Genomic DNA, 14,476 nt, shown 5'->3' on the forward strand with positions numbered 1-14,476 from the left:
TTGTCTATTGAACACGAAAATCGAGAAATATTAAAATTAAAATGAAAGACATTGTTTTAAAAAGTAATACATGTTAATATGAAGGGGAAAAACGATATTTTTTCTTGATCCCTTGTATAAAGTTCACGTGCTCAAAGTTAACTCTCGCCATCGAATGCTTTTCGGTCATTTGACAATTTGAGAAAAATGCCTGCACATTTATATAAAAGAGGGAAATAAATTAAAGAAAAGTTTTCTTAATTTGGGAACAGAACATAAACGATGAGAAATAAAGAAGAAAAGAACTTTTTTCTTGATATCTTGGATAAAGAAAATTTAAGTTCACGTGCCCTCTACATGTAACTGCAAATGCTCGTCATCGGATTTTTTCCGTTAATTTGACACTTTAAGAAAAAAACCTGTACATTTTATATACAATAAATCGAAATTAATTAATAAACAATATAAAGATGTACATATTTTTAAAGATGTACATCTTTTTTTTTCAAATGAAAGCTGAAAATCGTTTATCGAAACTTAAACAGTCTGAGTTCAACATTTATTACAGTTTGCATATAATATGAAGATTTAAAAAAAAAACGAATTAAAATTTCTAGTATTTAATTTTGTTTCTTGATAGATTCTTAATATCACAAAATAATTAACCATTGCAAAGACGTAACAATTTAATAAAATTTTCTATTCAATTTCAAATATTGATATGCAATTTTAGAAACAAAAATAAACTTATTTTTTCTTAGTTTTAATTCTATTCATAGCAAAATTAATTAATAAACACATGGTTTTTTTGTTGTTTTTTGTTTTGTTACAGGGAAAATTCGCAAATTACAATTCGGGGAGATAACTCCCGTTTGTTTACGATACTAATTGTCAGTAATTGATCGATGATTTAACCGCGGCGGGGACAGGTAGGTGATGAAATTCCCGCGGAGGGAACGCGGTTTACCTGTCTACCTGGCCAAATACCGCGTTGTGATTATACCGCGGCGGGGACGCGGGAAATACGGGATCCGCGTTGCCTGTACTGTATGTTGTAGACAATTAACTCATGCTTAAGGTAGTTACTTTTAAAAATTTCTGTGCCTTAAGGTAGGTACTTTTAAAAATTTCTGTCAAACTAAAATATTTTTCTATTTAAATACCTTAAATAACTCATAAAGGAAGTAAAACACCCATAAAAGACACATCTTTGCAGGTTAATTTTCATACAACAAGTCTCAGAGTACCTACCTCTTAGAAGTTAACAGCCAAAATTGAACATAAAGAAGTCTGGTATCATATTTTATTTTGCTATGCACCAAATCACATCAAATTCATGTTAAAACTTGTGAAAATCAGATATAATTAATATAATTCCAGGAGAATATTTGAAAATTTCTCTGAAAAACATTGAAAATTTATGTTGTATCTGTCCACGTCTGTCAGAAAAAAATCTCAAAATATCTTTATTTTTAAAAATCTCAAAATTTAAATTGTTTATGTACCATTTTTCTTTAAAACTATAAAGAATTATATCTAAGGTTAACAAAAACACATATTTTATTATTGTTGACCAGAAAAAATTAACAAAACAGCATTTTGAACATACCCCAGATATTTCGGAATATCAAATTTTTCAATCATTCTTTGCAAAATTTTAAAAAGCTGTAATATGCATGGGGGTTGGACTTTAGAATATTGCATATTAATTAATCACAGGCTGATGGTGGAGTGTTGTTTTTTTGTGTAGTAAAGTAGCATCCCCAGTTGTAAATTTATTAGAAATGTTTTCTTGTTCATGTTATTTCATTATCTTATTGTTTACCTGAATTATTGATGCAATACACATTGCACTTCGACATTGTAATGTAAACAAATGCTGTTTTTGTGTTACTAGACGATCTAGCGAGATATTGTTGAACAGACAGTAAGGGACAGTGATACTGAGATGTTGTATGTCAGTTTTTCATCATTATCTACCATATTACGACTGTAATTTACTTACTTATTTCAGCATTATCACATGTGTTGTAAATTGGGCGCCTGCCATCTTTCTTACGAAGAAATTAGTCATGTGACATAAACATTGTTGTTTTACAATTGATAAGATCGAAATAACACTGTCCGTGTCCTCAAATATTCATAATTGATACTTAAATGTTATTTTATTGCAGCTATTGCCATTAATTATGTTTTATTTGACGAAATGTTTTGGAACTTGAATGTGTAGCGTAATACTTATGTGTTTGCATTATTGTTCGGTATTACTACGCCATGGATTGTGTGTGTCCGTTTTATTACAGATTGTTTGTTGAACTTGTTTTCTAATGTATATCGAATAGAATTTATAGCTCCCACTTTACATGTAGAAAGGACATTTTGAGCGATGTTATTTTCTTTGTATTACACAAAATGTATGTAAAGTAGTTCCGAGTTGCTCCAGAAAGGACAATTATTCATTGGTTGTTGTGATCACGTGACCATTTATGGAAGGTTATATATATGAGCAGCGAACGCCAGTTTCATCACGACGATCGTAACGATCAGATCATATTATGTCATCAACATCACTGACTGTAAATTACTAGTGACTTAGGTAAAAGAAAATAATGTAAACTAATACAAATTAAGTAGTGTATAATTTCTCCACCGCACGGACACCGCAATCCACTGTGTTTTATTAGGCCAGAGATGTTAAGCTAGGACTTTATATACTCATAGATGTACTGACTGTTTTGTTATATTTCATTGAACTTTGAAGTCTTTATTAAATGAAATATTTGAAACGAAAAATGGAACTTGGTTATGATTTACAAGGATGTGAAGTAAATTATCAAGGGTGTTTAAATACATGTGACGGGCTGAGGATGCCCCCCCTTTTTTTATATGTGGACGGATGTCATGAGTAGTCCTGATAAAATTAAATTTATTGAATTTACACGGGATGGAAACATTGTAAGCTGATTGGCATTTGACAGGGTGCTGAGGAAGCTTACAATTTTTGGTGTCAGAAGTGGGATGTCCTACCATATACGAGGACATCTAGGATACGAACCCGTACTTTAATACCTGTCAAGTACTGAAATAGAGTGGATTGCGGACTGTCGTGTGGTGGAGGAAAAAAAATCTATTTTTAAAATAACGATGTACATATGTTCTTGTTACTGTTTTTATAGTTAAAAATGGAGGATGCTACTTCGCCGGATCCTGTAGTATTTATAAATGAACATAAGGAAAATGTTCAGTTAGGCCAAGGGGACGAAACAGATGTCTGTGGGAGGAACACTGATGACGAATATTTAATGGCAAATGAAAATCCTTTGGAAAGAGATGACAGTGATGACAATGACGACGAAGGAGGACATAATTTCCGTCGGCGATCTGATTATCAGTTAGCTGACGACGCACAAAGTGATCACAATCGCATTTCTACACTTATGATCAAACCCGAACCCTACGATGGAAAAAGAAAGTTGGGAGGAATACTTTTCTCACTTTCAAGACTGCGCTGAACTTAGCCACTGGGACGACAGGACTAAACTTCTTTTCTTAGCCGCTAGCTTACGTGGACAAGCCAGGACTTTCTACATGAGCCTAACACTTGAGGAAAGACGCACGTTTAAAATTCTTGTTCAGCGTATGGACCAGAGATTTGGTAGTTCAAAGCACAAAAATAGGTGGCTTTCAAAACTGGAAATGCGTAGGCGGATGCCTGGAGAAGATATTGCAGATGTTGGAGACGATATACGGCAATTATCACAAAAAGCTTACAGTAACTTGGACATTGACGCTCAGGAATCACTGGCCCTGAACCACCTTTACAAAATTATTCCCGTTGAAATGAAATGCCGTTGTATTGACAAGGAGTGTAGCACTGTTGCAGAAGCGGTAGACGTCATTGAGAGATACGAGTCAATAATGGGGGATGGGGATAAAAAGAAAATAAATGTTAGACATGTGGATCAAGAACAAGCAGTCAAACAGCCCACTGGAGAGCAAAAATCAAATAACTTAGAGGATACAATCAAGTCACTAATCAATAGATTAGAGAAACTGGAAAGTGCACAGAGAATGGAACCTCGGAAGGGCAATAACTCTTGGACTTGCTTCATCTGCAATTCACCAGATCATCTCATGAAGGACTGCCCAGACCGATGGACAAGAGGACAACAGATGACCCCGACCTCTAACCTGAATAAAAGACATGGCAGTTGAAACATGAGAGATAACAGATATCATTAAGTCAGGAGTCGGCACAAGAGGAATGTCTTTCTGTTGGAAATGAACATACTAGGAATGGCCACACAGGGGATATAACTCTCTTACGGGACAATGGATTTTATACAAAAGGAAACATATTTGACAAAACAATATATTTTCTAGGATAGTGGATCGACTGCATGGATTATTTAGTTAAAAATTTTACTAAACTCTCAAAGGAAACTAGCTTTAACATACGGCCTGCAACCTCTGACATTCAGGATGTAAATGGGAATTTAATAGAGAACATCAGGACCATTGTACTGGATGTATCTTTTGGGAAAGAAGCATTGCCACACGAATTTGTAATTTGCAAAATTTCACAAGATAGGATCCTTGGAAAGGACTTTCTTCTTAACTACATCACAAAGATAAATTGCCAAAGGATGGGTTTGCTGTATTAACTTCAAAATGAAAAGGACCTTGTAACAGGACAACTAGATGACTTGACTTAATTTATAGGATAGGTTGATGATATATCGAGGCATCAACTTACCACCCTGGTTCAGGAAGTTCATACCACAAAACTAAATGATGTCAGACAGTAGCATGATGATACCAGATTTTTTTTGTTTTGTTTTATTATATTGACACATGTCAATGGTGGATGTTGTCCTAGGTGGTGCACCACACTAGGTGAATGTGTAGATAGTGACTGGCCATAACTATTAGTGCACATTAGGACCTCAGTTGTCTAGGGCTGGGCCGGACTGTAGGTGGACCTCAGTTGTCTAGGGCTGGGCCGGACTGTAGGTGGAAAACAGTTGTCTAGGGCTGGGCCGGACTGATACTTTTGTTGGGATCAATCTACTTCTGGAATTAGAATTATAAATGGATAATTGATGTGACTTCCTGATCCTGGGAAGAATCTACAAAAACAATGAAGAATTAGACCCGACTGATTGATTGACTGCTTTCCATAGGAACCTACCTTTATCAACTACATACATTCAATTCTAACAAGAATTTCCAATCTTGTACTAGCTTATGCATAGGGAGCTGTATACTTTATACTTGGGGTGGATGGTGGATTTTCATGGTGGAGCCGAAGAGATGGAGAAAGAAGTAGCAGAGATGAGACGAAGAGATGGAGAAAGAAGTAGATGAAATGGTATCAGACGAGCAGGCAGATGTGTGAGAATTTCCGCAAGAAGCGGTTGAATGCAGGAAGAATAAAGATTTCATTGATGATGGAAGTAAGAAACTAGCAGAACCAGACGATTTTGATTAAGACTGTAAATTCAGGAGAATTTGACTTTTTAAGTGGGGGGAAGTGTAATATGCATGGGGGTTGGACTTTAGAATATTGCATATTAATTAATCACAGGCTGATGGTGGAGTGTTGTTTTTTTGTGTAGTAAAGTAGCATCCCCAGTTGTAAATTTATTAGAAATGTTTTCTTGTTCATGTTATTTCATTATCTTATTGTTTACCTGAATTATTGATGCAATACACATTGCACTTCGACATTGTAATGTAAACAAATGCTGTTTTTGTGTTACTAGACGATCTAGCGAGATATTGTTGAACAGACAGTAAGGGACAGTGATACTGAGATGTTGTATGTCAGTTTTTCATCATTATCTACCATATTACGACTGTAATTTACTTACTTATTTCAGCATTATCACATGTGTTGTAAATTGGGCGCCTGCCATCTTTCTTACGAAGAAATTAGTCATGTGACATAAACATTGTTGTTTTACAATTGATAAGATCGAAATAACACTGTCCGTGTCCTCAAATATTCATAATTGATACTTAAATGTTATTTTATTGCAGCTATTGCCATTAATTATGCTGTATTTGACGAAATGTTTTGGAACTTGAATGTGTAGCGTAATACTTATGTGTTTGCATTATTGTTCGGTATTACTACGCCATGGATTGTGTGTGTCCGTTTTATTACAGATTGTTTGTTGAACTTGTTTTCTAATGTATATCGAATAGAATTTATAGCTCCCACTTTACATGTAGAAAGGACATTTTGAGCGATGTTATTTTCTTTGTATTACACAAAATGTATGTAAAGTAGTTCCGAGTTGCTCCAGAAAGGACAATTATTCATTGGTTGTTGTGATCACGTGACCATTTATGGAAGGTTATATATATGAGCAGCGAACGCCAGTTTCATCACGACGATCGTAACGATCAGATCATATTATGTCATCAACATCACTGACTGTAAATTACTAGTGACTTAGGTAAAAGAAAATAATGTAAACTAATACAAATTAAGTAGTGTATAATTTCTCCACCGCACGGACACCGCAATCCACTGTGTTTTATTAGGCCAGAGATGTTAAGCTAGGACTTTATATACTCATAGATGTACTGACTGTTTTGTTATATTTCATTGAACTTTGAAGTCTTTATTAAATGAAATATTTGAAACGAAAAATGGAACTTGGTTATGATTTACAAGGATGTGAAGTAAATTATCAAGGGTGTTTAAATACATGTGACGGGCTGAGGATGCCCCCCTTTTTTTTATATGTGGACGGATGTCATGAGTAGTCCTGATAAAAATATAATTTATTGAATTTACACGGGATGGAAACATTGTAAGCTGATTGGCATTTGACAGGGTGCTGAGGAAGCTTACAATTTTTGGTGTCAGAAGTGGGATGTCCTACCATATACGAGGACATCTAGGATACGAACCCGTACTTTAATACCTGTCAAGTACTGAAATAGAGTGGATTGCGGACTGTCGTGTGGTGGAGGAAAAAAAATCTATTTTTAAAATAACGATGTACATATGTTCTTGTTACTGTTTTTATAGTTAAAAATGGAGGATGCTACTTCGCCGGATCCTGTAGTATTTATAAATGAACATAAGGAAAATGTTCAGTTAGGCCAAGGGGACGAAACAGATGTCTGTGGGAGGAACACTGATGACGAATATTTAATGGCAAATGAAAATCCTTTGGAAAGAGATGACAGTGATGACAATGACGACGAAGGAGGACATAATTTCCGTCGGCGATCTGATTATCAGTTAGCTGACGACGCACAAAGTGATCACAATCGCATTTCTACACTTATGATCAAACCCGAACCCTACGATGGAAAAAGAAAGTTGGGAGGAATACTTTTCTCACTTTCAAGACTGCGCTGAACTTAGCCACTGGGACGACAGGACTAAACTTCTTTTCTTAGCCGCTAGCTTACGTGGACAAGCCAGGACTTTCTACATGAGCCTAACACTTGAGGAAAGACGCACGTTTAAAATTCTTGTTCAGCGTATGGACCAGAGATTTGGTAGTTCAAAGCACAAAAATAGGTGGCTTTCAAAACTGGAAATGCGTAGGCGGATGCCTGGAGAAGATATTGCAGATGTTGGAGACGATATACGGCAATTATCACAAAAAGCTTACAGTAACTTGGACATTGACGCTCAGGAATCACTGGCCCTGAACCACCTTTACAAAATTATTCCCGTTGAAATGAAATGCCGTTGTATTGACAAGGAGTGTAGCACTGTTGCAGAAGCGGTAGACGTCATTGAGAGATACGAGTCAATAATGGGGGATGGGGATAAAAAGAAAATAAATGTTAGACATGTGGATCAAGAACAAGCAGTCAAACAGCCCACTGGAGAGCAAAAATCAAATAACTTAGAGGATACAATCAAGTCACTAATCAATAGATTAGAGAAACTGGAAAGTGCACAGAGAATGGAACCTCGGAAGGGCAATAACTCTTGGACTTGCTTCATCTGCAATTCACCAGATCATCTCATGAAGGACTGCCCAGACCGATGGACAAGAGGACAACAGATGACCCCGACCTCTAACCTGAATAAAAGACATGGCAGTTGAAACATGAGAGATAACAGATATCATTAAGTCAGGAGTCGGCACAAGAGGAATGTCTTTCTGTTGGAAATGAACATACTAGGAATGGCCACACAGGGGATATAACTCTCTTACGGGACAATGGATTTTATACAAAAGGAAACATATTTGACAAAACAATATATTTTCTAGGATAGTGGATCGACTGCATGGATTATTTAGTTAAAAATTTTACTAAACTCTCAAAGGAAACTAGCTTTAACATACGGCCTGCAACCTCTGACATTCAGGATGTAAATGGGAATTTAATAGAGAACATCAGGACCATTGTACTGGATGTATCTTTTGGGAAAGAAGCATTGCCACACGAATTTGTAATTTGCAAAATTTCACAAGATAGGATCCTTGGAAAGGACTTTCTTCTTAACTACATCACAAAGATAAATTGCCAAAGGATGGGTTTGCTGTATTAACTTCAAAATGAAAAGGACCTTGTAACAGGACAACTAGATGACTTGACTTAATTTATAGGATAGGTTGATGATATATCGAGGCATCAACTTACCACCCTGGTTCAGGAAGTTCATACCACAAAACTAAATGATGTCAGACAGTAGCATGATGATACCAGATTTTTTTTGTTTTGTTTTATTATATTGACACATGTCAATGGTGGATGTTGTCCTAGGTGGTGCACCACACTAGGTGAATGTGTAGATAGTGACTGGCCATAACTATTAGTGCACATTAGGACCTCAGTTGTCTAGGGCTGGGCCGGACTGTAGGTGGACCTCAGTTGTCTAGGGCTGGGCCGGACTGTAGGTGGAAAACAGTTGTCTAGGGCTGGGCCGGACTGATACTTTTGTTGGGATCAATCTACTTCTGGAATTAGAATTATAAATGGATAATTGCTGTGACTTCCTGATCCTGGAAGGAATCTACATAAACAATAAAGAATTAGACCCCACTGATTGATTGACTGCTTTCCATAGGAACCTACCTTTATCAACTACATACATTCAATTCTAACAAGAATTTCCAATCTTGTACTAGCTTATGCATAGGGAGCTGTATACTTTATACTTGGGGTGGATGGTGGATTTTCATGGTGGAGCCGAAGAGATGGAGAAAGAAGTAGCAGAGATGAGACGAAGAGATGGAGAAAGAAGTAGATGAAATGGTATCAGACGAGCAGGCAGATGTGTGAGAATTTCCGAAAGAAGCGGTTGAATGCAGGAAGAATAAAGATTTCATTGATGATGGAAGTAAGAAACTAGCAGAACCAGACGATTTTGATTAAGACTGTAAATTCAGGAGAATTTGACTTTTTAAGTGGGGGGAAGTGTAATATGCATGGGGGTTGGACTTTAGAATATTGCATATTAATTAATCACAGGCTGATGGTGGAGTGTTGTTTTTTTGTGTAGTAAAGTAGCATCCCCAGTTGTAAATTTATTAGAAATGTTTTCTTGTTCATGTTATTTCATTATCTTATTGTTTACCTGAATTATTGATGCAATACACATTGCACTTCGACATTGTAATGTAAACAAATGCTGTTTTTGTGTTACTAGACGATCTAGCGAGATATTGTTGAACAGACAGTAAGGGACAGTGATACTGAGATGTTGTATGTCAGTTTTTCATCATTATCTACCATATTACGACTGTAATTTACTTACTTATTTCAGCATTATCACATGTGTTGTAAATTGGGCGCCTGCCATCTTTCTTACGAAGAAATTAGTCATGTGACATAAACATTGTTGTTTTACAATTGATAAGATCGAAATAACACTGTCCGTGTCCTCAAATATTCATAATTGATACTTAAATGTTATTTTATTGCAGCTATTGCCATTAATTATGCTGTATTTGACGAAATGTTTTGGAACTTGAATGTGTAGCGTAATACTTATGTGTTTGCATTATTGTTCGGTATTACTACGCCATGGATTGTGTGTGTCCGTTTTATTACAGATTGTTTGTTGAACTTGTTTTCTAATGTATATCGAATAGAATTTATAGCTCCCACTTTACATGTAGAAAGGACATTTTGAGCGATGTTATTTTCTTTGTATTACACAAAATGTATGTAAAGTAGTTCCGAGTTGCTCCAGAAAGGACAATTATTCATTGGTTGTTGTGATCACGTGACCATTTATGGAAGGTTATATATATGAGCAGCGAACGCCAGTTTCATCACGACGATCGTAACGATCAGATCATATTATGTCATCAACATCACTGACTGTAAATTACTAGTGACTTAGGTAAAAGAAAATAATGTAAACTAATACAAACTAGTGCTAATTGTAACGGGAACCGTTACAGATGTTCCCCAAACGCTCCCCAACTCCCTTTCGGTGCCATGTTCCCTGTAAGCTTCATTAAATAAGACAAACTCTGTGCATTTTTGACTTTTACAACGCTTTCCCAGAAGGATACCAATTATATTCAATTTTAAGCATTGCACCCAAGCGCATGTGAATGCATGTGCGTTATGACCATATCATCTTGTCTACACTATTTATATATTTTAATATACTATATATTAAAGCATTCAGTCCAAAAGTAATAAAAATCACTCATTCAAGAGTATTTTTAAATATACTCGTTTCAAATGCACGCACGTGCGTGCACGTGCATGATGATCATACCTTCTTGTAGGAGTCCCTTACATCTATCTATGTTCTAAATCCCATCCTGTTTGGTTGAAAAACAAGGGAATTATAGCCATTTAAAGTTTCAGCTAATCAGATTACAGCACACGTGCATGCACGTAATTTAATGATTTTTTTATATCATTTTGTAGGATATCCTAATGCATGACTATATTTTAAATTTCAAAAAATTTCGTCAAAAAACAAAGGAGAAATAGCAATTTGAAGTTTCAGCCAATCAGATTGCAGCACACGTGCATGTGCGTGATTTCATAATTTTTTTTATATCATTTTGTAGGATATCCTAATGCATGACTATATTTTAAATTTCAAAAAAATTCGTCAAAAAACAAAGGAAAAATAGCAATTTAAAGTTTCAGCCAATCAGATTGCAGCACACGTGCATGCGCGTGATTTCATGATTTTTTTTCTATATCATTTTGTAGGATATCCTAATGCATGACTATATTTTAAATTTCAAAGAATTTCGTAAAAAAAACAAAGGAGAAATAGCCATTTAAAGTTTCAGCCAATCAGATTGCAGCACATGTGCATGCGCGTGATTTCATGATTTTTTTTCTATATCATTTTGTAGGATATCCTAATGCATGACTATATTTTAAATTTCAAAGAATTTTGTCAAAAAACAAAGGAGATATTGCCATTTAAAGTTTCAGCCAATCAGCTTGCAGCACGCGCACATGCGCATGCTTTCATGAAAATTCTTATATATAATGCGGTAGATCTTCATAATGTAGGACTATGTTCAAAATTTCAAAGGATTATGACAAGAAACAAGAAAGTTATTGAGACTTTAGTTTCAGCCAATCAGAGAGAAGCGCACGTGCATGCGCGTGGGATCTTGCTATTTTGACCATGCTATCTTGTTTATACTACTAATGTATCCTTACATTATGAGTTTCAAAAAATTTCATCAAAAAATAGAAAAGTTACGGCAATATCCATTATATTGGTAATTTCACCTATTGCACGTGCGCGCTCTTGCAAGCACGTGCGCGCAAAATGACCTTTGTTTGGCAACTCTACATAACATGCCTACTAACCCTAAAAAGGTTTCACCTAAGTCGGATGTGTAGTTTACAAGATCACTCGTGGACAAAATTTTCCCAGGAAGAAGAAAAATAATAATAATAATAATAATAATAATAATAAGAAACAGAGTAAAAACAATATGTTCCCCAACTTCGTTTGGGGAACATAATTAAGTAGTGTATAATTTCTCCACCGCACGGACACCGCAATCCACTGTGTTTTATTAGGCCAGAGATGTTAAGCTAGGACTTTATATACTCATAGATGTACTGACTGTTTTGTTATATTTCATTGAACTTTGAAGTCTTTATTAAATGAAATATTTGAAACGAAAAATGGAACTTGGTTATGATTTACAAGGATGTGAAGTAAATTATCAAGGGTGTTTAAATACATGTGACGGGCTGAGGATGCCCCCCCTTTTTTTTTATATGTGGACGGATGTCATGAGTAGTCCTGATAAAAATATAATTTATTGAATTTACACGGGATGGAAACATTGTAAGCTGATTGGCATTTGACAGGGTGCTGAGGAAGCTTACAAAGCCTTTTAAAGGTAAATTTGAAAAGGAGAAACATGCTTAAAATCAACAAAAATAGATCTCTAGTTTGTTTGTTTTTAAAAAAATTAAAAAGCTTTATGTCCATAAAGGCAATTATGTCCATAAAGGCAATTAAGAATTATGTGTCTTTATTCCCACCTAGCCAAAATTCTGAATTTCTTATTCCCATCTAGCCAAAATTAGGATTTTCACACCTGGGTAATTGTCACCTGTGTATAGTCTGTTTTAGGCTTATTACCTGTAATATTTACCTGCATTTTTTAAAAAAAGTAAATATTAATAAAAATTATAAAATTAATTTTATAAAAAATGAAGTATTTAATGATGAAACAAAAAAGAAAAGTGAGGGTATTTTGAATTGTATCACTCCAATATAATTAACATTTGAGATTAGAAATATATTTATCTGAGTATGTAATATTTGATCATGGTAATTTCTGAACATTGTAATCAATGCTGATACAATGTGATTTATTATAGTGATGAAGACACCAGCTTCAAAACTAAACTTCTTTTGAATCCCTATCATTTTGTTTTATTTGTATACTTTTACTCTACTATGAAAAATGCCCCAAATTATTTAATTTCAATTAAATGTATCGATGTTTGTACATTTTTAAAAAGGCATGTTGCAGCATATTGTGTCTTTTTCATTTTTAAAACAATAAAAGAAGGAAAGACTATAAACAATCTAAATATAATCAATGAATTATGTATTTTTTTGTTTTATAAGAATTATACCTAAATCTACATGTTTAAATGGCATATCTAAGCTAAAATATGCAAATTAGGGATTAAGTGTAAATATACATGGTAAAATTAATGTGATTTATGTTCAAATTTAAATTCTCACCAATTTTGAACCTGAAAAACCTAACATTTCTAGAGTTCAGTTGACATATTTTTTCTGTTCTCTAAATGTAAAGTCGAAAAATAAATGGGTTATTGTTAAAAATTCTTGATATCCAGGGGCGTAGCAACAGGGGGGCCGGGGGGGCCTGCCCCCCCCCCCACTTTTTTTCCCAACCTTACTTATACTATAGGAAAGGTTAATTGAAAACCTGGTTGCCCCCCCCCCCCCCAGTTTTAGCGATGTATTAGAATTGGTACTGAAAGTATTTGACACTGAAAAAAAGTTAGACTACCCCCCCCCCCCCCCCCCCCCCGAAATAGGATTTTCGACTTTGGGCAACTTTCAACTTTTTCCTTTTTTTTTTTTTTTTTTTTTTGCTTGTCAATTTTTTCAGGTAAGTAAAAAATTTTTTCTTTGGCTGCCCCCCCCCACTTTCAAAATGCATGATGATGTAATTTACAAAAAGCCCTATCTTTACAAAAAATAATTAGAAAGTTTTTTTTTTTAAATTTTTGATTATCTGATGTAACTGTTCTTAAATAAATGCATCTATTTAAAATAGACTAAAATTAATAAATATTTTATTCACCTTAAAACAGACTATAGCCTACCTGTAATTAATTTCTTTTACTCTCCACCTGTACCCCATTCCCACTTAGCCGACACAGATTTACCTGTGTTTTACCTGTATTTTTTCAAAATGTTGGCTAAGTGGGAAGACACCCCGGTGGTTCATTAATCATATAAATAAATATCATGAATAGCATTATTGCCACATTATAGCAACAAAATTGCTGCAAACATTTTAGTTTGGTAAGTTTTTTTTTTTATTTTATGGTACCATGTAATACTTTTATCCCCTTTTATGGTCCTACCCTACCTCTGTATCAATGCATGATTTGAACAAATTAGAATCTATAATACCTCAGGAAGCTTTCAAAAATTTGCTGTTTTCTGTGAGGCACTACGTTGGTTCTTAAATTTTTTTAAAGTTTTTCCCAAAATGTTTAATTACAAAAATTTGATCCCCCATTGTGACCGCAACCTATCCCTAGAGGGTCATGACTTTTGAATTTATTGATCATTTTCCCAGGAAGCTAATTATTCCATTTCATCTTATATTGCCTAGTGGTACTTTCACTTTTTTGCCCTTTTCTTTTTGTATTCTCCTAGCTCTTGAAAGGACAAAATTTGGACCTTGACTTGAATAATTAAGAATCTTCTTTAACCAAGCAAGACTATTCAGTATCTTTTCAAAAATTCTTTCTCAATTAAGATTTTTGAGTTTTATGCCATAAATTATAC

The 14,476-nt window shown here is 34.8% G+C and overlaps 1 protein-coding gene across 1 annotated transcript; it reads left to right on the plus strand.

The window, feature by feature from the left end:
* Positions 1–3,567: 3,567 nt before the first annotated feature.
* Positions 3,568–4,194, plus strand: LOC134260588 (uncharacterized). The gene has a single exon (XM_062743131.1). The coding sequence runs from the start codon at positions 3,568–3,570 to the stop codon at positions 4,192–4,194; it is 627 nt and encodes a 208-aa protein (XP_062599115.1).
* Positions 4,195–14,476: the final 10,282 nt, after the last annotated feature.

This window comes from Saccostrea cucullata, unplaced genomic scaffold, assembly GCF_032062105.1.
Source record: "Saccostrea cucullata isolate Sc308-1 unplaced genomic scaffold, CSIRO_AGI_Scuc_v1 ctg1282, whole genome shotgun sequence".
Classification (NCBI taxonomy): Eukaryota; Metazoa; Mollusca; class Bivalvia; order Ostreida; family Ostreidae; genus Saccostrea; species Saccostrea cuccullata.